At 51.7% G+C, this 25,662-nt stretch overlaps 1 protein-coding gene and 2 gene segments (V, D, J or C); all 3 read right to left on the bottom strand.

Moving 5' to 3' along the window:
• Positions 1–2,970: 2,970 nt before the first annotated feature.
• LOC119524885 overlaps positions 2,971–25,662 on the bottom strand; it is a 596,697-nt gene continuing 574,005 nt past the window's right edge. The window contains 2 exon segments of the V gene segment in view: positions 2,971–3,431; positions 9,361–9,395. Coding sequence covers positions 3,112–3,431; positions 9,361–9,395 — 355 coding nt within the window.
• LOC119524884 overlaps positions 12,603–25,662 on the bottom strand; it is a 609,666-nt gene continuing 596,606 nt past the window's right edge. Inside the window, 2 exon segments of the V gene segment in view lie at positions 12,603–13,063; positions 16,635–16,672. Coding sequence covers positions 12,744–13,063; positions 16,635–16,672 — 358 coding nt within the window.
• IGLL5 (immunoglobulin lambda like polypeptide 5) lies at positions 19,107–20,765 on the bottom strand. The gene is given in 1 exon segment (XM_037823565.1): positions 19,107–20,765. A coding segment is annotated over 1 exon segment (546 nt). The 5' UTR covers positions 19,794–20,765; the 3' UTR covers positions 19,107–19,247.

The raw sequence follows: 25,662 nt of genomic DNA, 5'->3' as shown, positions 1-25,662 counted from the left end.
ACATTGATATAACGCTTACAGTCTAGATTCCTATTTTTTATATGTCCCAATAATGTCCTTTTGGGTCTTTTTTCCTCCATTATTAGATCCTGTCCAGGATCATGTATTGCCTTTAGTTGTTATCATCTCTTTAGTCACTCTTTTTTTGAAAAAACTGTAGAAACAGATGTATGACATCTCAACCCCTCCCAAGCACACCATTCAGTGGGTAAATCACATTCACCATCATGCGGTACCCTTATCACCATCTGTTACCAACAGTTTCCCACCACCCCATACAGAAACCCCACACCATTATACATTAATTCCCCACCCCCCTTTCCTCCAACTCGAGCCTGAGTTTTGACCCAGAGGAAATGGATGGGCATTAGGACACTGTTCTTGCCTGTCCTTGGGCTGTGCATCCTGGGGTAGGGGGCTTGGGTCTGGGTGGGTTCTGAGCTCTTGGGACATGCAGCTGGGCAGAGCAGAGCTGAGGTGGGAAAAGGCCAGAGAGTGAGCCGGAGAGTGGGAAGATCTGGCTTAGGAGAGAAGTTGGGCACCTGGAGGTGGGCAGGCCTGGCTTCCAGGCCCTGCTGGGAACTTGGGCAGGTCACGTGGGGTCTCTTGGCTGTGGTTTCCCCATCCATAGGCTGGATTCCACCACAGGATCTTTGTCCTAGGGTGGTGAGAGGACTGAATGTCACAGTGTGGAGAGCATTCAGCAGGGGCTGGGTGGGAAGGAAATGCCCCAAAGCTGTGGCTAAAATCAAAGTCCCTTTTCTGTGACCCCAAGAGGAGAAGGGCCCTGGGAGAACCAGGGAGAAGGGGAGGTTGAGCCTGGATTGGGAAGGCCCCAGAGACTGGCCCAGACGAGGGCCAGGGCAGGACACAGAGAAAAGGAGAGGAACCTGGGAGAAGGTTTCCCAAATCCCTAGGGACGTAGGAAGTGGAGCTGAGGTTGGCTGACTAATGACCCCCCACCCAACAAATGTCAACTCTTAATCCCTGGAATCTGTGGCTATGTCCCCTCATGTGACCATAAGGACTTTGCAGATGTAACTAAGGCCCCTGAGTTGGGGGGATTATCCCTGATTACCATGTGGGCCTCATGTTATCACAAGGGTCCTTGTAAGGAAAAGGGGGAAAAGGAGGTCCCATGGTGGGCGAAGGAGATGGGAAGATGGAAGCAGAGAGGTGTGCATGCGTGGTGTGAAAGAGAGAGATTTGAAGACGCTATGCTGGTTGGCTTTGAATATGGAGGAACGGGCCACGAGCCAAGGAATAGGGGCAGCCTCTAGAAGCTGGGAAAGGCCAGGATTGGGTTGTCCCTCCGAAGAATGGACCTACTGACGCCTTGACTGATTTTAGCTCTGTAGGACTCATTTCAACTTCTGACCTCTACAACTGTGAGCTGATAAATTTGTGTTATATTGAAGCCAGTAATTTGGGGGGTCACTTATTATAGGCACAGTGGGAAACCAATATGGGAGCCAGGAGAGGGTCTCACCCAGGATAGGATGCTCAACGAGGCCTCTCCATGGTCCAAGCTGGGGAACCACACCCCACATGGCCCCAGCCTGGCCTCAACCAGGGGAAGAACTGGAGCTGGGGACCCAAGCATGCAGGGCTGGGTGGGATGGGGGCCTGACTCTCACCCACCCACTTCATTGTACCCCTCAAAACTGGTGAGCCTCACAGTGCTCACAGTGCTCACAGTGCTCACAGTGCTCACACTTCTCCAATGCTATTGGAGCCATCTGGGGAGGCAGGGGATGTTTACAATGCATACTTCTGCTCAGCAACGGTGACGTGGTGATAACAGTGGGAGTGACTCACCTGCATTGAAGGCCTCCAGCAGGTACAGCTGTTAGCACTTTCCAGGGACTGGCTCACTGTCACCACAGTGTCCTGAGACTGTCCCCTGTGAGTGTGTCAGAGCCGGTGCCCAGCAATGTTGGGCCTTGGAGAGCATGTGCTTGCTATGTTTAAATTAACACATAAGCTGTCTGGCCTCTTCATTAAGAACCCCAATTTCCCTCAAGCAGAGCTTCTGTTTGATCTCATAGAAGTTAGGCAGTGCCTATTTCCCTCTTCCCATTGGCTCCTGGGGAGCTCAAAGATGATCACTGGGAAGTGTCCTGGCCTCAAAGCACTCATTTTCTGTGACAGTTTTGTTCCTGGCTTCCTCCGATGCCTCTTACACTTGAACCTGCCTTCAAGGGGAGAATCGAAGTGGGGCCAAGAATGCCCAGGACCTGCTGGTTGATACAGTGGAGGAGAACCCAGACAGTTGAAAGGGGGGAGGGAAGTCAGGAGCAGGGAAGATGGGAGGGGAGATAATGCATCCCTGAACAGAGCAGGGCTGGAGTTGCCCCAGGTGACTGCAGGCCATTCCTTTTGGCTTCTCCACACGGAGTGCCAAGGCCCCCCCCCCCCAAATCAGGGGACCACTGGGAGGATACAAATTAAATAAGGGACAAGCAAAGAATGATGAGAGAGCAGGTTTTCTGATGGAAATCATATTTTATGGAGAAACAGTTGGCAGGCACCGAGGATGGGGAAAGTTCAGGGAGGTGAGGAGGCAGGTTTCATGGGGCCAGTGGGCCAACGAGGCATGGGTATGGGTAGGCTCTCCAGAGGGAAGGAGAAGTCTTCTGGAATGCATGGTCTTGGTGTCTAGGGAGGGGAGGGGAGCTTCCTCCAGGCTGTGCCATCCATGGAGAAGGAGCCATGGCCAACGGGGCAGGCCCAATCCCCACAGGTGACGGATGCCAGGGCAGGGGTAGGGTCAGCCCTGAGTCCCACTGTGGTCTCCATGACACTGTTCTGGATTCTTCTCTCAGAGGTCCTAAGGGGACCATGAAATGCCCCCCTAGGTTAATCCTCCATCTCTTGGAGGATCTAAATGCCAAGAAGGATTCTGTTCCCCTTAGGGGATGGTTGACTTTGGTGTCAAGTGCATGGAAAATAAATGAGCCGAGAAGAGGGTTGTGATTGAAATGACCATCCTTTATTGAGAGTGGACTGGGTTTGGGCAGAAGGGCTGGGATGGGTGAGGGTGGGCAAGGGGAGACCCCCAGCAGGGTCCAGCACGTCAGGCCTTCGCGGGAAGGGCTGAGGGTCGGGGATCTAAGAGCAGTCTGCAGCGGCAACTTTCTTCTCGATGGTGCTCCCTTCGTGCGTCACCTGGCAGCTGTAAGTGCGTCCTGCCTTCCACTCGCTGCCCGTCAGGGTCAGGTAGCTGCTGGCCGTGTACTTGTTGTCAGCCTGCTTGGAGGCCTTGGTGGTCTGCACGCCCTGGGAGATGACGGTGCCGTCTTTCTTCCACTTGATGTCTACACTTCCTGGGTAGAATCCACTCAAGAGACATGTCACCGTGGCCTTGTTGGTGGCCAGCTCCTCAGTGGACGGTGCGAACACATTGACTGTGGGTGGGGACTTGGGTCCACCTGCAGGGCAGGGACAGGGGAGGAGGTGAGGGTCATGGCATCCACCCTGGGGGCCCTTGCTGCTGGACTCCTGCCGTCTCCTTTCCTGAGACCCTTCTGGGGCCTGAACTCCCAGCTGGATGCCCGCCACTGATCGACCTGCCCATGATCCCTCATGACATCTGTGAGGTTTGTGTGCAGTGTCATCTGTCCCCGAGAGGATGGGGCTTGCTCCTTCAGCCTGTGTGGCATCTACTCTGGGACCATCCTCAGCTGACACCCCTGTCCTGCCAGGGCCTGTGTTTTTCATCCTAAGGGCCTGTGCTTTTGCTGATTCTCTCTCCTCCAAGTTTCTTTGGTTGGACAAGGGTGCGTGGCCCCTCAGTGGAGCTCTATCTCCCTGTCCCGGGGTCCCTCCTATGCTAGAGACTAGTTTGGGGTTGGCCCAGCTCCTTCTTCTGTCCTTAGGTTTCAAGAGCAGGATCTGCCTTTTCCTCCACAGGGATTAGCGAGTCTGAGAAGATCCCCCTGCAGAGATCCCGGATTCCACATCCTCAAAGACCCAGGAGTCCACCTGCCACACCCTGTCGTCCCTGGTCCTGAGCCTGTTTCTTGGGTCCAGAGCTTTCTCACTCTTTTCTGGGTCTCCTAGTCTGGTTGAGGCTGTTGTCTCCATGTGTGGGGTAACCCATTGGTTCTGGGGGGCCCCCCTGGTCCTCCATTCACCCTCCGGGACCCTTGTTCCTGACCCTCTGACCTTTGCATCCCCGGCCTGGCCTCGAGCCTTCCCATTCTCTCCAAATTCCCCTGTAGGTCACCCTCCCAATGGCCCCCTGTTCCATAATGAACATGTGATGGGAGCCCCGAAAGAACCACAGAAAATGCATTTCCACTAAGGCCCCCAAGGGGAAGGAAGGCACAGGGCAAGTCTTCAGAACTCAGAAAGCCCTGGTGGAGTGAAGGACCAGCCCTTTCTCTAGAGAAGGAGCAGATGTCACCTAGGGAAGGAGTCGGGACAGAGAAGGACAGTCACCTTGTACAGTCCCTGCCTGTGAGGTTAGAGGGGAAGGGGGAAGTTGAGCTGGAGGTACACAGGGGGTGCAAGCAGAGGGGGAAACAGCCCCAGGACCCAAGAAACCTGCTGTTTGGAAACCCTGATGCAGGCTGAGGCCAGACACAGAAAACGGTAAAAAAACAGCAAAAACTGTCCCAAGCATGGGGAACATGAGAGAGGGACAGGGAAAAGCAACTTACCGAGGACGGTCAGCTGGGTCCCTCCGCCGAACACCCAACACTGTGACACAGTCCAGTACAAATACCCCTCTCTGCCCTGCCCCTGTGTCCCCCAGCCCAGCTCCTTCCCCTGAAGCTGGGCAGAGAGAAGGTCAGGCCACCACCCAGGTGGGTCTACTCAGCAGCAGGACACACAGCTCCCCTGCTAGGCTACTAGTGAGGGGCATGTACCACATGGGCACAGCAGGAAGGTCCCTAGATAGGGGGGACCCCAAAGAAACATGGTGTCTTAGATCCAGTCTTCCCATTTACTGTCTCTCAAATGGAATTCTCACACTGTAGGGCTCTAACCACACCAGTGAGTTTGTATGGAAAGAACAGGACTTCTCTCCTATGCAGAGTTGAGAGAGCCACGATCACATGACCAGACACAGTAGAGGAAATGGGGGGACCATTAAGTTCCGACTGTATCCCCTGTGGAGAAGCTGTGTCCTTGTAGACCTGAGAATCTCCCTGACATCCCCAACCAGAAGGCAGGGTCTCCGTCTTACATTCCCTTGGTTTCCAGAGTCTTGCTGAGGCTCTGGGTCAGTGTGTGGGCTCCCGATGGCCATGGAGAAGCTCTTCAACCCTACACATTCCCTGGCCCTGATCTGCCCTCTTTCCATCATCTTGGAACCCAATCTGAGCTTCTGACCATTGCTACCCCAGCCTGGCCTGGAGCTTTCCTGTTTTCTCCAAATTCCTCAAGTAGGTCACCCAGCCAACGGCCACATGTTCCCTCATATCCATGCAAAGGGATCCCCAAATGAGCCACAGAACCTGCTGTTCCAAGGAAGCCAATTAGGAAAAGAGAGAACTCATTAAGTCTTAGGGACCTTGCAAGCCCTGAGGGAGTGACGGACTAGCCCATTCTCTAGGGAAGGACTAGATGGAAGAGCAGAAGTAGAAGATAGAGAAGAATGGTCCTCTTATACAGGCCCTGCCTGCTGGGTCAGAGTGGAAAGGTAATGGTGAACGGAAGGTACACAGGGGTGCAAGCAGGGAGGAGAAGGCATGGGGGAGGATACTTGTTCCTGGGAAGCCCTGACTGCAGGCTGAGACCAGACACACAGAAGGAGCAAAACCAGCAAAAAATTGTCTGAAAACATGGGGAGCAGAGGATGAGTACAGAGAGAGGGGACTTACCGAGGATGGTCAGCTGGGTCCCTCCGCCGAACACATAACACTGTGACACAGACCCTTACGAAAACCCCTTCCTGCTCTGCCCTGTGATCCCCACCCCTAGCCCAGCTCCTTCCCCTGAAGCCGTGATTTGGGAAGCTCTGGCCACTTCCAGGTTGGGGCCATCAGCATCAGGACACATGGCTCCCTTACTAGGGCTACTAGTGAGGAGCATGTGACCACATGGGCAAAACAGGATGGTTCCTAGATAGTGGGGAACCCCAAGGAAAGATGGGGTCTTAGATCCAGTCTTCCCATTGACTGTCTCTCAAAATGGAATTCTCACCTTATAGGGCTGTAACCACACCAAGTGAGGTTCTATGGAAAGAACAAGACTTCTCTCCTATGCAGAGTTGAGAGAGCCATGATCAGATGAACAGAGAAAGGAGAGGAAATGGGGAGACCATTAAGTTCCCACTGTACCCCCCGAGGAGAAGCCATGTCCTTGTGAATGGGAGAAGCTCCTGAGATCCCCAACCAGAAGGCAGGGTCTCTGTCTTACACTCCCTTGGGTTCCAGAGTCTTCTTGAGGCTCTGGGTCAGTGTGTGGGCTCCCAATGGCCTGGGAGAAGCTCTTCAACCCCTGTATATTCCCTGGCCCTGATCTGTCCTCTTTCTACCATCCTGGACCCCAATCCTGAGCCTCTGATCATTGCTACCCCAGCCTGGCCTGGAGCTTTCCTGTTTTCTCCAAATTCCTCAAGTAGGTCACCCAGCCAACGGCAACCACTTCCCTCATGTCCATGCACAGGGAGCCCCAAATGAGCCACAGATAATGCTCTTCCAAGGAGGCCAGATAGTAAAGGAGAGAACACAGGGAGCCTTAGGGACCTGGCAAGGCCTGGTGCAGTGAAGGACTAGTCCTTTGTTAGAGGAGGACTAGATGACAGAGAAGTAGTAGGAGATAGAGAAGAATGGTCTTCTTGTAGAAGCCCTGCCTGCTGGGTCAGAGGGGAGGGGTGATGGTGAACTGGAGGTACACAGGGGCACAAGCAGGGAGGACAAGAGGCAGAGACCAAGACACCTGCTCCTGGGGAGCCCGGACTGCCAGCTGGGACCAGACACACAGAAGGAGCAAAACCAGCAAAACATTGTCTGAAAACATGGGGAGCAGCAGAGGGGGAAGAGGGGAAGGGACTTACCGAGGACAGTCAGCTGGGTCCCTCCGCCAAACACATCACATTGTGACACAGACCCATACAAAAACCCCTCCCTGCTCTGCCCTGTGCCCCCCACCCCCAGCCCAGCTCCTTCCCCTGCAGCTGTGATGGAGGAAGATCTTCCCACTGCCCAGGCTGGTTCCCCTCAGCAGCAGGACACACGGCTCTCCTGCTAGTCTGTGTATTGAGGGGAGAGGTGACCCCTTGGGCACAGCAGGAGTTTCCCTAGATAGTGGGGATCCCGAATGGAACATGGTGCCTTAGACTGGTCTTCCCATTGACTGTGTATCTGAATGGAATTCCCTCACTGTAGGGCTGTAACCACTCTAGGTTAGGTTCTCGGGAAAGAACAGGACCTCTCCTCTCTGCAGGTTTGATAGGACCAGGTTCTCATGAACATACCAGGGAGAGGAGAGAAGTTGCACCTCACTTCCCACGGTACCCTGGTGAAGAGGCAGTGTCCTTGTGGACATGAGAAGGTCCCTGAGATCCCCAACTGGAAGGTGAGATGTCAGCCCTACATTCTCTTGGTGTCCAGAGTCTTGTTGAAGCCCTGGATCAGTGTGTGTGTGGTCCCCAATGGCCTGAAACCAGCTCTTCAACCCTTATACATCCCCTGACCCTGTCTGTCCTGTTTCTTCTGTCCCAGACCCCTTTCCTGAGCCTCTGACCTTTGCTTCCCCACCTGGCCTGGAGCCTTCCAGTTCTCTCCAATTTCCCCCAGTCGGTCACCCTCCCAATGGCCTGTTGTTCCCTCATGTCCATGCAAAGAGAGCCCCAAATGAGCCACAGAACATGCTCTTCCAAGGAGGCCAATTAGGAAAGGGGAGAACGCATTGAATCTTAGGGACCTTGCAAGCCCTGCTGGAGTTAAGGACCAACCCATTCTCTAGATAAGACTAGATGTCAGAGAAGAAGTAGAAGATTGAGAAACACGGTCATCTCATACAAACCCGACTGATGGGTCAGAGGGTAAAGGTAATGGTGAACAGGAGGGACACAGCGGGGCAAGAGAGGAGAGAAGGGGCAGGGACCAGGTTAGCTGCTCCTGGGAAGCCCTGACTGCAGGCTGAGACCAGACACACAGAAGGAGAAAAAACAGCAAACAACTACCTAAAAACATGGGCAGCAAGGGAGGGAGACAGGGAGAAGCGACTTACCGAGGACGGTCAGCTGGGTCCCTCCGCCGAACACACCACACTGTGACACAGACCCGTACAAAAACCCCTCCCTGCTCTGCCCTGTGCCCCCCAGCCCCAGCCCAGCTCCTTCCCCTGAAGCTGGATAGAGGGAAGCTCGGGACACCACCCAGGCTGGGTCTACTCAGTAGCAGGACACACAGCTCCCCTGCTAGGCTACTAGTGAGGGGACATGTGACCCCACAGGCACAGCAGGATAGTGGGGACCCTCAAGGAAGGATGGTGTCTTAGACCCACTCTTCCCATTGATTGTCTCTCACAATGGAATTCTCACACTATAGAGCTGTAACCACACCAATGACGTTCTATGGAAAGAGCAGGACTTCTCTCCTATGCAGAGTTGAGAGAGCCACAATCACATGAACAGACACAGGAGAGGAACAGACACAGTAATGCAGGGACCATGAATTTCTCACTGTACCCCCTGTGGAAAAGCCATGTCCTTGTAGACCTGAGAATCTCCTTGAGATCCCCAACCAGAAGGCCGGGTCTGAGCCCTACATTCCCTCAGTTTCCAAGACTTATTGAGGCTCTGGGTGAGTGTGTGAGCTCCCCATGGCCTGGGAGAAGCTCTTCCACCCCTATAAATTCCCTGGCCCTGATCTGTCCTCTTTCCACCATCCTGGACCCCAATCCTGAGCCTCTGACCATTGCTACCCCAGCCTGGCCTGGAGTTTTCCTGTTTTCTCCAAATTCCCCGAATAGGTCACCCAGCCAATGGCTACGTGTTTCCTCACATCCATGCAAAGGGAGCCCCACATGAGCCACAGATAATGCTCTTCCAAGGAGACCAATTAGGAAAGGAGAGAACACAGGGAGCCTTAGGGACCTGGCAAGGCCTGATGCAGTGAAGCACTAGCCCATTCTTTAGAGAAGGACTAGATGCAAGAGAAGCAGAAGGTAGAGAAGAATGATCCCAGTATACAAGCCCTGTCTGCTGGGTCAGAGGGGAAGGGTGATGGTGAACTGGAGGTACACAGGGGCACAAGCAGGGAGGAGAAGAGGCAGAGACCAAGACACCTACTCCTGGGGAGCACTGACTGCAAGCTGGGACCAGACACACAGAAGGAACAAAACCAGCAAAACATTGTCTGAAAACATGGGAAGCAGAGGAGGAGGACACAGGGGACTTACCGGTGACGATCAGCTGGGTCCCTCCGCCGAACACACCACACTGTGACACAGACCCATACAAAAACCCCTCCCTGCTCTGCTGTGTGCCCCCCAGCCCAGCTCCTTCCCCTTCAGCTGTGATGGAGGAAGCTGGGGCTCCGATCAGCTGGGTCTGCTCAGAAGCAGAGCACATGTCTGCCCTGCTAGGCTAAGGGTGAGGGGCAGCTGACCCCATGGGCACAGCAGGGGTCTCTGGTTAGAGGTTATCCTGAAGGAAGTCAAGGAATAGACCTTTGTTCCCATTGCCCGTCTGCCAAGAATGGACAGGGTGCTTTGGATTGGGTTTAGCATCTCGAGGACGGAATTTCCTTGGAGGTAACTGGGCTTTCCATCCAGGCAGAGTTGAGTGAACCATAATTATTTGAAGAGATAATGGTGATGGCGGAGGGTGCCCTAGGGGTCCCCCTGTACTCACAGAGGACAGAGACTTTGCCCTGGGGTTTTACGGATGCCAGAAGCTCTGACAGACACTCAACATGACCCCAGGGGTCTCAGTCAATCTCCCTTTGGTGCGTCCAATTTCAGGATGATGCTTGCAGGGCAGGCCTGGGCTACTCCCACTCAGAAAGGCCAGGTTCAGTTCTCCCAGGAGACCTTGGGGATGTGTCCTCCCATCCCCCAACACTGGTCTCATCCTGGAGGAATCTGCTTGTGCATTTGCAACTGTTGACTGCTTCAAAGAGACGTCAGCTCACACATGGGTTGGGGTCTTCTAGTACCATATGCCAGTTACAAGGGATCACAAGTGATAGTCAGGCCTGGGGTGGGATCTGCACATGATGGACGGAGAACAGCTTCTCAGCCTGGAAGGAGGCCTTGCAGGGACACTGGCGCTCAAACAGGAGGGACCAGAGGCCAACTGGAGAGGGTCCCAGAGGCCTAGGTGGATGTTCTCAGCTTCAGTAAATTGTATCCAAGGTGGAGTCAAACATGTCAGATCCATCAAGGGTTCACCACGTGGCTAACATGATTTGTGGACCACAGGAGGAGGCCAAGAGCCAGGAGGTCAGATTTTAAAATTGGGACCACATGGAGAGACCCAACATGCTTCCATCTTGCAGAAATATGACGGCACCCTTGGTTGAGCCAAGAACCCCTGAAAGAGTCCCTTCCATGGAGCCTCATAGCATCACCCCAAAGCGCAGGTGCAATGGAGATGTCAGCCCTTTGCCATCAGTCCTCTTAGACCGAGCTGGGCCCTGACCTCAACACACCTGTCAAAAAATCCCGGACACAACCTTGGTGTATGGGATGGAAAGGGCCAACCTGCCCTGGGGGCATTGGAGAAAACGCCAAGCCTGGGGAAATGCTCAACACAAATAGTGAACCCGAGGTGAGCCATGGACTTTAGTCAAGAGCCCTTTCATTGAAGAGTGATTTCATCAGTTGCAACAATAGTCCAACACCACAGCACAGTGCCAATAATCAGGAGGAATATGAAAATCTGATATTTCATGCATCATTGTTTTGCAAACTCACAACATGTCTAATAATAATAAAAAAACTGCAAAAGACATGAAAGAACTGGGAAAAACAAAACAAAACAAAACTCAAGGTTGAGCCTTGTTAAGCCACTTGACACACTAACTCCCTGTGGGAAAAAAGGAAACCCTCACAGGGAAACTGGTTCAGCTGGGAAACCCAGGGTCCCATGGGTTGTGGGAGACACACCAGGACAAGCAGTTCTGCACCTGCAGCTCTTTAGGTGCAAAAATAAAGTGAAGAGGTTTGGTGGATGCCTTCTGATTAAAACAAACTGAGAAGCATATTCCCAAACCACAATATCAAGCCCTATTTGCAAGGAAAGCACCAATGTATACCCTTTTTATTGAAATAAGAAATCAATCCTGGGAGAGTATAAAGCACCTGAAAGGGTCTTCAATATCTAGAATACTTCTTTTCACAAAATTGAACACCGGCATCAACAACACCACACACACAAAAAATATGCAAGGAAATACTCTTCTGATATTAAAGGTCCAGTTGATGGGGAACCTTACGATTTTCCAGATTAAGATCTGATCGTGACGTAGCAGTTGATTTTTATAGTCCTTGTCTTATGAGACACACAACAGAACACGTGTCAATGGAGGTGTAAGGTGTCTGAAATGTGCTTCAAAATATTGTGGGTATATTTTATGTATCTTAATAATTATATTGCTTAATGGAGAAGGATCAGCACATGTTGTGGAGAATATCGAGGCTGAGTATTGAAACATAGGGGTTGTTTCCCTTTCTGTTCCTTATAATTGTGCCCATGTTTCTCTCAAATAAAAACTGACTACACAGTAAAGAGAGACTCAACCTCAGCAGCCCCCAGGGTGCGTGCATCTCCCGATGTGTGTCACAGCGTCCCTAGAGCCCTGGGGGGCCCCTGCTTGCCCAGACTCAGTTCCTCCATCCATGACAGGTTAAAGGATGTTGGGAATTTCAGGAGCCTAAACTTCCTCCTGATCACAGTGGGGTGTGGAGTTGGGGGTAGAGCTGAAGAGTGGAGAGGGGTTGTCCCCTTCTGATGGGAGAGAGGGTCTGGGGAGCTGAGACTGTGGACCGTGAAGTTGCCCCCAGTCCCCAGCCTACACTCACCCATCCCTGATCTCATCTGACCGAACCCTGAGCTCTGTCCTGCATATCCCTTCCTTCCACCTTATAGGGACAATCCTTGAAGTCCGTTATCACCCAGGACTGGCTCCTTCTCACCAGCCACAGTGAGCCTGTGTCTCCATCACTCCCTGTGACCATCTCAAATGATGTCCACAACGCTGTCCCCTACTCCATCACTGACCTGACTTTATGACTGAGACCCACAGGGACCCCTGCCCCGCACCAGGTCCACCTTGAGCCTGACGTGACCCTCCACACATCTGAACCCAAGGCATCAGCTCCATGGCTCCAGGGAGGGGAGGGGAGTTTCCTCTAGGCCATGCCATCCATGGAGAAGGAGCCATGGCCAATGGGGCAGGCCCGTTTCCCACAGGTGATGGATGCCAGGGCAGGGGTAGGGTCAGCCCCGAGACACGCTGTGGCCTCCATGACCCTGTTCTGGATTCTTCTCTAAGAGGTTCTAGGGGGACAATAGAAAGACCCACAGGGTCCGGCCTCCAACCCCTGAAGGATCTAAATGCCAAGAAGGATTCCATTCCCCTTAGGGGATGCTTGAATTTCGTATCAAGTGCATGGAAATAAATGAGATGAGAAGAAGATTGTGATTGAAATGAGGATCTTTTATTGAGAGTGGACTGGGTTTGCGCGGAGGTGCTTGGATGGGTGGGGGTGGGCAAGGGGAGACCCCCAGCAGGGTCTGGCAAGTCAGGGCCTCACGGGAAGGGCTGAGGGTCAGGGAACTAAGAACAGTCTGCAGCGGCCACTTTCTTCTCGATGGTGCTCCCTTCGTGCGTCACCTGGCAGCTGTAAGTGCGTCCTGCCTTCCACTCGCTGCCCGTCAGGGTCAGGTAGCTGCTGGCCGTGTACTTGTTGTCGGCCTGCTTGGAGGCCTTGGTGGTCTGCACACCCTGGGAGATGAGGGTGCCGTCTTTCTTCCACTTGATGTCTACACTCCCTGGGTAGAATCCACTCAAGAGACACGTCACCGTGGCCTTGTTGGTGGCCAGCTCCTCAGTGGACGGTGCGAACACGTTGACTGTGGGTGGGGACTTGGGTCCACCTGCAGGGCGGGGACAGGGCAGGAGGTGAGGGTCACAGCATCCACCCTGGGGGCCCTTGCTGCTGGACTCCTGCCGTCTCCTTTCCTGAGACCCTTCTGGGGCCTGGACACCCAGCTGGATGCCCGCCACTGATCGACCTGCCCATGATCCCTCATGACATCTGTGAGGTTTGTGTGCAGTGTCATCTGTCCCCGAGAGGATGGGGTTTGCTCCTTCAGCCTGTGTGACATCTACTCTGGGACTGTCCTCAGCTGATAACTGTGTCCTGCCAGGGCCTGTCCTTTTGCTGATTCTCTCTCCTCCAAGATTCTTTGGTTGGACAAGGTGTGTGGCCCCTCAGTGGAGCTCTATCTCCCTTTCCAGGGGGATCCCCTATGACAGAGACTAGCTTTGGGGTTTGCTCAGCTTCTTCTTCTGTCCTCAGATTTCAAGAGCAGGATCTGCCTTTCCCTCCACAGGGATTAGTGAGTCTGAGAAGATTCCCCCACAGAGATCCCGGATTCCCCATCCTCAAGGACCCAGGGTCCACCTGCCACAGCCTGTCCTCCCTGGTCCCGAGCCTGGTTCTTGGGTCCAGAGCTTTCTCCCTCCTGTCTGGGTCTCCTCGTCTGGTTGAGGCTGTTGGCTCCATGTGTGGGGTCCCCATTGGTTTGGGGGAGCCCATCTGCAAAATTATTCCCAGGCCCTGGTCCTCCCTCCATCTTCTGTTCCCCTTGGTCCTGAGCCTCTGACCTTTTCTTCCCCAGCTTGTCCTCGAGCCTTCCCTTCTCTCTAAATTCCCCTGTAGGTCACCCTCCCAATGGCCCCCTGTTCCATAATGAACATGTGAGGTGAGCCCCAAATGCGCCACAGAAAATGCATTTCCACTAGGGCCCCCATGGGGAAGGAAGGCACAGGGCAAGTCTTCAGAACCCAGCAAGCCCTGGTGGAGTGAAGGACCAGCCCTTTCTCTAGAGAAGGAGTAGATGTCACCTAGGGAAGGAGTCGGGACAGAGAAGGACAGTCACCTTGTACAGTCCCTGCCTGTGAGGTTAGAGGGAAGGGGAAGTAGAGCTCTAGGTACACAGGGGGTGCAAGCAGAGGGGGAAACAGCCCTGGGACCCAGGAAACCTGCTCCTTGGAAACAGTGATGCAGGCTGAGGCCAGACACAGAATACGGAAAAAGCAGCAAAAAACTGTCCCAAACATGGGGAGCATGAGAGAGGGACAGGGATAAGTGACTTACGGAGGACGGTCATCTGGGTCCCTCCGCCGAACACCCAACACTGTGACACAGAGATGTAGAAAACCCCCTCCCTGCTCTGCCCCTGTGGCCCCCAGCCCAGCTCCTTCCCCTGAAGCTGGGCAGAGGGAAGGTCAGGCCACCACCCAGGTTGGTCTACTCAGCAGCAGGACCCACGGCTGCTCTGCTAGGCTACTAGTGAGGAGCATGTACCACACGGGCACAGCAGGATGGTTGCTAGATAGTGGGGACCCTCAAGGAGAGATGGTGTCTTAGATCCAGTCTTCTCATTGACTGTCTCACAAAATGGAATTCTCACACTCTACGCCTATAATCACACTATTAAGCCTCTATGGAAAGAACAGGACTTCTCTCCTATTCAGAGTGAGAGAGCCACGATCATGTGAACAGACACAGGAGAGGAAACGGGGAGACCATTAAGTTCCCACTGTACCCCCAGAGGAGAAGCTGTGTCCTTGTGGACCTGAGAATCTCCCTGAGATCCCCAACCAGAAGGCCGGGTCTCAGCCCTACATTCCCTCAGTTTCCAAGTCTTATTGAGGCTCTGGGTGAGTGTGTGGGCTTCCGATGGCCTGGGAGAAGCTCTTCCACCCCTGTAAATTCCCTGGCCCTGATCTGTCCTCTTTCTACCATCCTGGACCCCAATCATGAGACTCTGACCATCGCTACCCCAGCCTGGCCTGGAGCTTTCCTGTTTTCTCCAAATTCCCCAAGTAGGTCACCCAGCCAACAGCCACGTGTTTCCTCACATCCATGCAAAGGGAGCCCCACATGAGCCACAGATAATGCTCTTCCAAGGAGACCAAGTAGGAAAGGAGAGAGCACAGGGAGCCTTAGGGACCTGGCAAGGCCTGATGCAGTGAAGCACTAGCCCATTCTCTAGAGAAGGACTAGATGTAAGAGAAGTAGAAGGTAGAGAAGAATGGTCCCATTATACAAGCCCTGTCTGCTGGGTCAGAGGGGAAGGGTGATGGTGAACTGGAGGTACACAGGGGCACAAGCAGGGAGGAGAAGAGGCAGAGACCAAGACAGCTGCTCCTGGGGAGCCCTGACTGCCAGCTGGGACGAGACACACAGAAGGAGCAAAACCAGCAAAACATTGTCTGAAAACATGGGGAGCAGAGGAGGAGGACACAGATAGGGGACTTACCGGTGACGATCAGCTGGGTCCCTGCGCCAAACACATTACACTGTGACACAGGCCCATACACAAACCCCTCCCTGCTCTGCCCTGTGCCCCCCACCCCCAGCCCAGCTCCTTCCCCTGCAGCTGTGATGGAGGAAGATCTTCCCACTGCCCAGGCTGGTTTCCCTCAGCAGCAGGACACACGGCTCTCCTGCTAGTCTTTGTAGTGAGGGGACAGGTGACCCTTTGGGCACAGCAGGAGATTCCCTAGAGAGTGGGGACCCCACAGGAAAGATGGTGCCTCAGACTGGTCTTCCCATTGACTGTGTGTCTGAATGGAATTCCCTCACTGTAGGGCTGTAACCACTCTAGGTTAGGTTCTCGGGAAAGAACAGGGCTTCTCCTCTCTGCAGGTTTGATAGAACCAGGTTCTCATGAACATCCCTGGGAGAGGACAGAGAGAGCCCCTCATTCCCACTGTACCCCAAGTGACAGCCAGTGTCCTTGTGGACATGAGAAGCTCCATGAGATCCCCAACTGGAAGGCGAGATGCCAACCCTACATTCCCTTGTTTTCCAGAGTCTTGTTGAAGCTCTGGATCAGGGTGTATGGGGCCCCCAATGGCCCAAAACCAGCTCTTCAACCCCTGTACATCCCTGACCCTGTCTGTCCTGTTTTTTCCCAGACCCCTTTCCTGAGCCTCTGACCTCTTCTTCCCCAGCTTAGCCTGGAACCTTGTTGTTCTCTCCAATTTCCCCCAGTAGGTCACCCAGTCAATGGCCTGTTGTTCCCTCATTTCCATGCAAAGAGAGCCCCAAATGAGCCACAGAACCTGCTGTTCCAAGGAGGCCAATTAGGAAAAGAGAGAACTCATTAAGTCTTAGGAACCTTGCAAGCCCTGAGGGAGTGACGGACTAGCCCATTCTCTAGGGAAGGACTAGATGTCAGAGAAGAAGTAGAACATAGAGAAACACAGTCATCTTGTACAATCCTGACTGATGGGTCAGAGGGCAAAGGTAACGGTGAACAGGAGGGACACAGGGGTGCAAGCAGAGGAGAGAAAAGACGCAGGGACCAGGATAGCTGCTCCTGGGGAGCCCTGACTGCAGGCTGAGACCAGACACACAGAAGGAGCAAAACCAGCAAAAAATTGTCTGAAAACATGGGGAGCAAGGGAGGGAGACAGGGAGAAGGGACTTACCGAGGACGATCAGCTGGGTCCCTCCGCCGAGCACAACACACTGTGACACAGACACGTGCAGAAACCCTCTCTGCTCTGCCCTGTGCCCCCCTGCCCAGCTCCTTCCCCTGCAGCTGTGTTATGAAGCCTCAGAGCCTCACCCCAAAGCGCAGGTGCAACTGAGACGTTTGCCCTTTGCCTTCCGTCCTCCTGGATGGAGCTGGGCACCGACCTCAACACACCCAATGTCAAAACAGTTGGGACCTGACCTTGGTGCATGGGATGGAAAGAGCCAACCTCTCCTAGGGCCATCCTGAGAAAATGCCAAGCCTGGGGAAATGCACAGCACAAATATTGAACCCGAGCTAACCATGGACTATAGTCAAGTCCAGATATCAAAATGTGCTTCCATCAGTGGGTACAATGCTGCTCCAACACAGCAAGTTGTTAGCCATGGGATTGCATATGGGAGTCTGGTATTTTATGCATAATTTTTCTGCAAACCCACAGCTTTTGTAATAAGAAAAAAGGGATAGAGTGGAAATGAAGGGGCAAAAAATCAAAACAAAACTCAAGTCTGAGCCTGGTGAATCCTCTTGATACGAGAACCTCTTGCAGTAAGGACAGAACTCCCTCAGGGGGATACTGGGAGAAATGGGGGGAGTCCTGGGCCTCACTGTGATCTGAGAGAGGCCTCAGGACACGCAGCTCTGCTCCTTCAGCTACTCAGTTGCAAAAATGATGCTGAGTGATTTGGTTTGATGCCTACAGATCAAAACAGGTGGAGAAACATGTATAGCAACCACAATTTCAAACCCTATTTGAAAGGAAAGCACCAATGTACATACCCTTTTTAGTAAAATAAGAAATCAATCCTTGGTGAGTAAAAGCAGCTGAAAGGCTATTCTATCTATGGAAGAGTTATTTATCAAAATGATACACAGCGAATAAACAACAGCATACAAAACGAACAAATAAACAAATGAATAATCTAATATTTAAGGGACATTTAATTTAGAACATGATGATTTTCAATATTAAGGTTTGATCATCATGTTGCAGTTCCTTCTGAAGTCCTCGTCTTATGAGATACACAATGGAACAGGTGTTGATGAAAGCAGATGTCTAGAATTTGCTTCAAAGGGCTGTGCAAGAGAGAAGTTAATGGTGATTGAGCCGCAGAAGCTCTGGAGAATTTTGAGGGCTGGGAGTTGGAACACAGGGCTTATTTTTCTTCTCCTGTTTCCTTATATTTGTGTCCATGGTTCTCCCAAATAAAAACTTCCTACATAGTAAAGATATGCTAATGCGAGCAGCCCCCAGGGCGGGTGCATCTCCCAATTGGGCCACACAGTCCCTGGAGCCCTGGGAGGCCCCTCCGCACCCGGCCTCACCTCCTCCATCCACAACAGGCCAAAGGAGGGTGGGAATTGCACGACCCCAAGCTTCCTCCTGATCACAGGCTGTGATTTGGGGCTGGACCTGCTGGGATCAAAAACCAAGGGGCCCCTAGTGATGTCTCCTCTGACCCTGAGATCAGGAGGCCTGCAGCTCCATATCTGTGGGGTCCCCCATTCTTTAGTGCAAGGCCTCTGTCCTGTCCCTGATGATCTGAAGGCACAGACAGGGGTCTGTTTGTTCCTAGGCCACAGGTACTGACAGATACAAGGGCGGGGAGCTGCATCTCCATGAGTGACAGTGTCTGAAATTAGGGGTCCTGGAACTGAGCATGTCCCAGATATCAGGGTGCAAGTGACCTTGCAATGAGGTGCGGAGTTGGGGACAGAGATGATGAGTGGGGAAGGAGATTTACCACTTCTGGTGGGTAAGAGTTTCTGGGAAGCTGAGATTGTGGATCCTGACATTGCCCCGAGGCCCCAGCCTAACACTCACCCCAGCCTGACCTTGTCTGATCCAACTCTGAACCCAGTCCTGAGTTTATCCACCTTCCATCTACCTTATAGGGGCAATCCATGATCCCCATTATTACCTGGGACTGGCTCCTTCTCACCAGCCACAGTGAACCTGTGTCTCCGTCACTCTGTGTGACCATCTAAAATGACGTCCATAATGCCTTCCCCTAATCCATCCCTGACCTGACTTTAGGACTGAGACCCACAGGGACCCCTGCCCCGCACCAGGTCCACCTTGAGCCTGACATGACCCTCCACCCATCTGAACCCAAGGCATCTGCTCCAGGTGTCCAGGGAAGGAAGGGGAGGGCCTCCAGGTCATGCCATCCATGGAGAAGGAGCCATGGCCAATGGGGCAGTCTCAATCCCCAAAGGTGACTAACGCCAGGGCAGGGGTGGGGTCAGCCCTGAGTCCTGCTGTGGCCTCCATGACCCTGTTCTGGATTCTTCTCTCAGAGGTCCTAGGGGGACCATGAAAAGACCCCACAGGGTCTAAATGCCAAGAAGGATTCTGTTCCCCTTAGGGGATGCTTGACTTTCGTGTCAAGTGCATGGAAAAATAAATGAGCCGAGAAGAGGGTTGTGATTGAAATGAGGATCCTTTATTGAGAGTGGACTGGGTTTGGGTGGAAAGGCTGGGATGGGTGACGGTGGGCAAGGGGAGAACCCCAGCAGGGTCCGGCAAGTCAGGGCCTCACGGGAAGGGCTGAGGGTCGGGGAGCTAACAGCAGTCTGCAGCAGCCACTTTCTTCTCGATGGTGCTCCCTTCATGCGTCACCTGGCAGCTGTAAGTGCGTCCTGCCTTCCACTCGCTGCCCGTCAGGGTCAGGTAGCTGCCGGCCGTGTACTTGTTGTCGGCCTGCTTGGAGGCCTAGGTGGTCTGCATGCCCTGGGAGATGACACTGCCATCTTTCTTCCACTGGATGTCCAGGCTTGCCAGGTAGAATCCAGTCATGAGACACACCAGTGTGGCCTTTTTGGTGGCCAGCTCCTCAGTGGATGGCACAAAGAGGCTGACTGTGGGTGAGGCCTTGGGCCCACCTGTGGCAGAGGAGGTGATGCGAGACGAGTAGAGAAGGAGTCCGGGGTCTAGGTGGCCCCTGCCTTGTCCCCTCCTGAGCCCCGTTGGGTGTTCACAATGACCCTCCCCATTTCCCTCCTTCCTTGGAGCCCCGTGGAGAGCAGACAGTCCATCCCCCCGTAGAATCCCTTCCCAAGTCTTCCTCTCCCAGGGCCCTGATTGGTCCCCACACACACAGCTGTCCATCTGTCCAAATCCAGGTATTCATTCATCTATCCAACCAACCATCCATCCATCCATCCATCTGTCCATAATCCATCTGTCTGTTTTCAGTTCATCAATCCAACCACCATTCTGTCTGTCCATCTGTCCATTCATCCATCCATCCATCCATCTATCCATCTGTCCATAATCCATCTGTTTTCAATTCATCAATCCAACCACCATTCTGTCTGTCCATCTGTCCATTCATCTGGGTGTCCATTCATTGTCCATCTCTCTGTTTTCCATCCATTCATCCAAATGCCCATCTGTCAGTCCATCTGTCCATCCATCCATCCATCCACCCACCCATCCATCCTTCATCCAGCCATGTGTTTTCCACCCAACTGCCTGCCTATCTGTCTGTCCATCTGTCCAAATCCAGGTATCCATCCATTTGTCCAACTATCTATCCATCCATCCATCCACCCATCCATCTGTCCATAATCCATCTGCCTGTTTTCAATTCATCAATCCAACCACCATTGCATCTGTCCATCTGTCCATCCATACAGGTATCCATCCATCCATCCATCCATCCAACACCCAACTGCCCTTCTGCCTATCTGTCCATCCATCAATTCATCCATCCATTCATCCCTCGTCCATCTTTCTTTTTTTCATCCATCCACAGTCTTTCTGTTCATCCAGTCAGCTGGAAACAGCCACTGAGCCCCATCTGCACCAGCCTCTCTTTCTTCTCTCCCTGGAACCTCTCAGGCCAAGGCCCTCAACACAGTCAAGGCCACTGTCCTCCCTGGACCCTGTGGAACCTCAGCCTTGCAGGTGAGTCACTGTGGTCTGCCTTCCCCTTCTCCCCAGCCCATGCATGGCTCCCACCCTGGGTCCCACTTTCTGAGCATCTATCCCTGCTCTCTGGTGACTGCATGAGGGGTCCTGGCTCTGTCCTCCCAGACCTGACCCCTCTTCTCAGCTCCAGATTCCTATATGTTCTGCCCCCTGTACATGTCTCTGCTTGAATGTCTTACAGGTGCCTCCAACTCAACAGACCCTGAACAAAACTCATCCTGTGTCCCCACCACCTTGCTCTCTTCAGCAGCTCTCTCCCTAAGCCACAGACCAGACCCCACGCCCAGGACCCTTCCCCCTTATCAAATGACCCTCTTTGTCCTGGACTTTCTACCACAATGTAAAAATACCATTAAAATAACTAGAAAAAGAACCACCCAAATCACATTCTAAGAGTCTGTGAGGGCAAGAATACTCAGGCTTTGCCAAGTCTACTTTTTCTCCCAATATAGTTTATTTAAATTATGTATTTAAATATAATAAGTCATCACATTGAGACTAGCACTTGCCACCTTAGCAGCAGGACCATCTTTGTATTCTTGATGTGCGCAATATGATTTTTGAAACAAAATTTAATATATTAGTAATACGAATTCAACGCTTATTTCTGATTTAAAGAAGGCAAACACCCAGCATTTCAGTAATAATTGAAGGGAACTTCCTCAACCTGATGAGGAGTCTCTTCTAGGAACATAGCAGCCTTCAGAGTTATACGTAAGGCATTTAAGAGCAGAAATAAAGCAAGGTTGCACACTCTCACTTTTATTAGTCAACATATTCTGGGAATTCTAGCCAATGAAATGAAATGAATTTTAAAAACTCATAAGTATTACAAAAAAGAGAGAGAAAATTTTCCTTTTCAGATGATGTGATAGTCTGCTTAAACAACAACAAATCCTTAAGAGAATACAAACAACTGACCACAAGCCACTGAAGCAACAAAACCCCAAGAGAATCAGCAGATCATAATTAAAACTAAAACAAGGGTTCAATAAAGAGACTGGATACAAGAGTAATATACCAAAATCAGTAGGTTTCCCTTCTATGTCATCAGTAACCATGCTTGTATATGAAATCGGGGAGAAATTTACAGCTTTGATATAAATGATTAGAGGTAAACATAAAATGTCTAAGATTTGCACGAATGAAAGATAAAACAACTTGACATCTGAGAATTGAGTGAATGAAGTGATCTTAGATTCCTCGGTGGAAATGTTGATCATTGCAAACATTTTTTCTCAAAATTATCTATAAATTCCATAAAATTAGAAGCACAACTCAAAAGAATTATTTTGAAAAGTCACAAATTGATTCTAAAATCCAGTGGTATGAATAATATTGAGGAATGAACACAAATATTTTGAAAAAGAATACTAATGATGGGTTCTTTCCCTACTAGGCACCAAAATACTGTAAAGCTGAAGTAATTAAAACAATGTGGATCTGACATAGGTATAGACCAATACATCAATAGAACCATAGAGAGAGGTCAGACCCAGAAATGCATATAATCAGTAATTTAGTATTTGCTAGAAGTTGCATTTGTGTTCAACAAACTGGATGGGGTGAGATGGAATTATCAACTTTGCATTTGGAAAATAAATAAAGTTAGATTCTTACCTCTACAAAAATAAACTCCAGGTGGATCAAAAAACACCAAAATGATAAACTTACCAGAATAATCTATAGAAAAATAATTTTACAATATTGAAACGAAGATGACTTTCCTAATCATGGCACAAATCACAGAAACCACAAAGAGAAAGTTACACCAATTTGACACATACAACTTAAAACCTGCTTTATAGAGAAAGATCTCATAAACAAAAGGCATCAAACAGACTGGGGGCAAATATTCACTGCATTTATATTGTCAAATGGATAAAACATAAAATATATAAAGAGTTTCTACAAATCCTTCAGAGAATACAAACAACCAAACACAAGAAACTGAAGCAGGAGGAATTAAGACCAGTCTATTCCCAAATAAACACCCAACGAATTTATAAAAATACAAAAGAAAAATGTTTCACAATGATCAAATAATACACAATAGAACAACAAATATTTCTTTCTTTTTGCCCATCAGATGGGAAATCTCCTTTTAGGGATTTAACCTATGGAGAGATGCAAGTGCCACACACACACACACACACACACACACACACACACAGTGGTTTCCACTGCAAAATCCCTTGTAATTATTTTCAATGAAAGCAACCTAAATGTCCATTAAAAGGGAATGGTTAAACAAATTCTCACTCATTTCAACTTTGAACGTTTATGAAGCCATTACAAGATCTTCTGATAAGTCCATATGGGCTGACATATAAAATGTCAATAACATATCATTCAAAAAACCAATTGCAGTTAATTACATATTTGAATGTGGTTAAAGGGGAAATTTTAGGTTGTATATCTGGTACCGGCACAAATTTTTTTTTAAAGAAGCTATTTGCGGGTTGATATTTAGAACATGGCTCCATTTTTTTTTTGAGGTTGGGAGGGATGCCAACACATATGATAAGAAGAAACACTCACTTTTTACTTATGTATTTCTGTGCTTATACTTTTTGTCAATAAGCACGTGTAACTCCTGTATCAAACATTACTATAGAAGACAAAAAGGAAATATATCTTCCTGTGAATGTTCTGAAGGATGCATCCACTTATAAAGCAAAAGTCACCATCAAACGTAATGCCACCAGCCAAAGACACAACATCAACATTTTTCTCTGTTTTCAGGGCTTTTGCAAATGCCCATGACTTCCAAACACAACTGGAACGGCGTTCTGTAAACTCAGTGCCAGGTTGCTGCATGGACCCCCCTCTCCCCACCCCCTGCCCAGCTCTGGTACAGACTCCCCACCAGCCTCCTGTCCAGAAACCTTCCTCCAAGACACAGACCTGAGGCTGACGTCCCTACTTAAAACTCTCCAGCGACCCCTGGGCCCAGGATGAAGCACCTGGTGCTCCAGCCCCTCCTGGGTCTGTCAGACCCCCTCCCCACCTCCCCAGCCCCCTGAGAACCAAGCTCAGCCCAGCTGCAGATTGCAAAGGAGCTCAGACATCCTGTGCTTGGCCTGGGGTCCCACAGCCATGGGGAGGGGTCCCCAGCTCCCCACAGACCCCCACCTGGGCTTTTCTAAGGAGGCGCCTGCACCCCGGGATGGCTGGGGTTCCAGAGGCCAGCCTAGGATTCAGCCTCGGGTGACAGTCCGTAATATTAAAAAATAAGAATTCATGCCCCAAATCCTTGACAAACAGAAGAGCAACATTTTAAAAAAAGACAGCCTCTGCCAAGACCCTTCCACTCCGGGGCCTCCTTCCTTTTTATCCGTCTCCCGTCATTGATGCCCTCCCCCTCGTCACCCATTCCGGGCTTGGGTCTCAGGGACTCCCATGTCCCTCTGGAGACCTGCTCGGTCCTTACCTGGCTGCAGGCTCCGCAGGCTGGAACGGCTGCTTCTTGCTGCACCTCTGGACCCCGGGGTGCTCGGGGGGCTGCTGACAGGGGCAGCAGGAGCCAGTGCTCTGGGCTGTTCCCAGCCTCAGGGACCCTTGGGGTTAGAGGTGCCCATGACCACCAGGGGCACTGGGTCCTTGGATGAGGAGCCAGCAGGTTTCCCCATCCCTCTCGCCGTGTGTGGCTGCCCCAGTGCACCCAACGTGGGCTGGCTCTGGCCCTGCCCCTGACACCCAGCCCCTCCAGGTCCCATGGCTGTCACCCCTGGGATCTCTCCCAGAGGAGCACCTGCCAACTGCCCCACAGCGGTTGGGAACCAGGGCTCAACCACTTTCCACCGCACCCCCTGAGCCTATCCCTGGGGCCCTGGGTGGGGACACACCTGCTCCTGCCCATGCTCCCCAAGGGGCACCTGAGGCATTGGGGCATCTGCTGGGGGCCCTAGAGGGGCAGTGGAGAGAGCTAAGTGGAACACAGTCCTCAGAGGGCCTCAGCTCAGAGGGGTGGGGCTGGGGGCTTCTCCTTGACCAGCCCCCTCTGGTTGGTCCCCCACCCTGCTCTCAGGCCATTCGGGGCTGGCACTTGTCCCACTGGGTCAGCTGAGCTGGCTGCACCCCCTGGTTCTCTGCTGGCTCAGCTGCTCAGCCAGGCCAGGGTCCTGTGGAGAGATTCTCCACCCACATCCAGGGAGGAGCTTGGTGGCCTCCTGGACCTCAGTGTCCTCATCTGTGAAATGGGAGAGTGTCTACGGAGGAGGAGACAAGAATTAACGGAGATGACGTGTGCTGAGCAACGTGCATGGTGGATTTTGAACAAGTGCTGGTTCCTCTTCTGTCCTCCTCTTAAGTTGGCCTTTAGAACAACTTTTGGGGTGACCTTGGGCAGGTGTCCCTGTTTCACAGGCAAGAACACCGAGGCCCCGAGAAGATGAATGCAGGCTGTAGCTCAGTCTGAAACGGAGGAACAGTGAGGGTGTCCCCTGAATTTTAGCATCACATGTTCACGTGGAAGGTTGGTTTTTGGCTCTGGAGAATTCCACCAGGTTCGATCTGGTCCCCACTGGGTAGTGGTGGAGGAAGGGATGGCAGGGCAGGGGGTGTGGGTTTGGGGTCACTTTGGGAGCCCAGAAATAATGGTGTAATTAGAATACTGATTTTGCTTCAATTCAGATGCCAGCTAGGGGCTTTATGTGTTAATCCAAGGAAGTGGGAATCTCTCCCCTGTCTGGAGATGAGGACACTGATGACAAAGCAGCTCGGGAACTTTCTAGATTCCACCCAGCTGCACTGAGGACAAACTGAGGTGTGACTTGAGGCTCTAACACGTCACCAGGGCACGTTTTGTTACTGGCTCCACTCCCCAGGATCCATGTGGGATGTGCCTGCTTGATGCAAGGAAAACCCAAAATCCAGAGCCCAGCACATAGTACCTGCTCAACGAACACTGTTTTAATATGGTTGATTCAAGATTTCTTTTATTTCCACTGGGGACAGGCCTGCCCCACACCCCCTTTCATTCCAACATTTTCACTCCCTGCCCTGGTGAGAAAGGTCCCTGTTCTGCCACCATATAGGACTG

This window comes from Choloepus didactylus (assembly GCF_015220235.1).
Source record: "Choloepus didactylus isolate mChoDid1 chromosome 23 unlocalized genomic scaffold, mChoDid1.pri SUPER_23_unloc1, whole genome shotgun sequence".
Taxonomy (NCBI): Eukaryota; Metazoa; Chordata; class Mammalia; order Pilosa; family Megalonychidae; genus Choloepus; species Choloepus didactylus.
The sequence above is the reverse complement of the archived record's forward strand: the minus strand, read 5'-3'. Positions and strand labels throughout refer to the sequence as shown.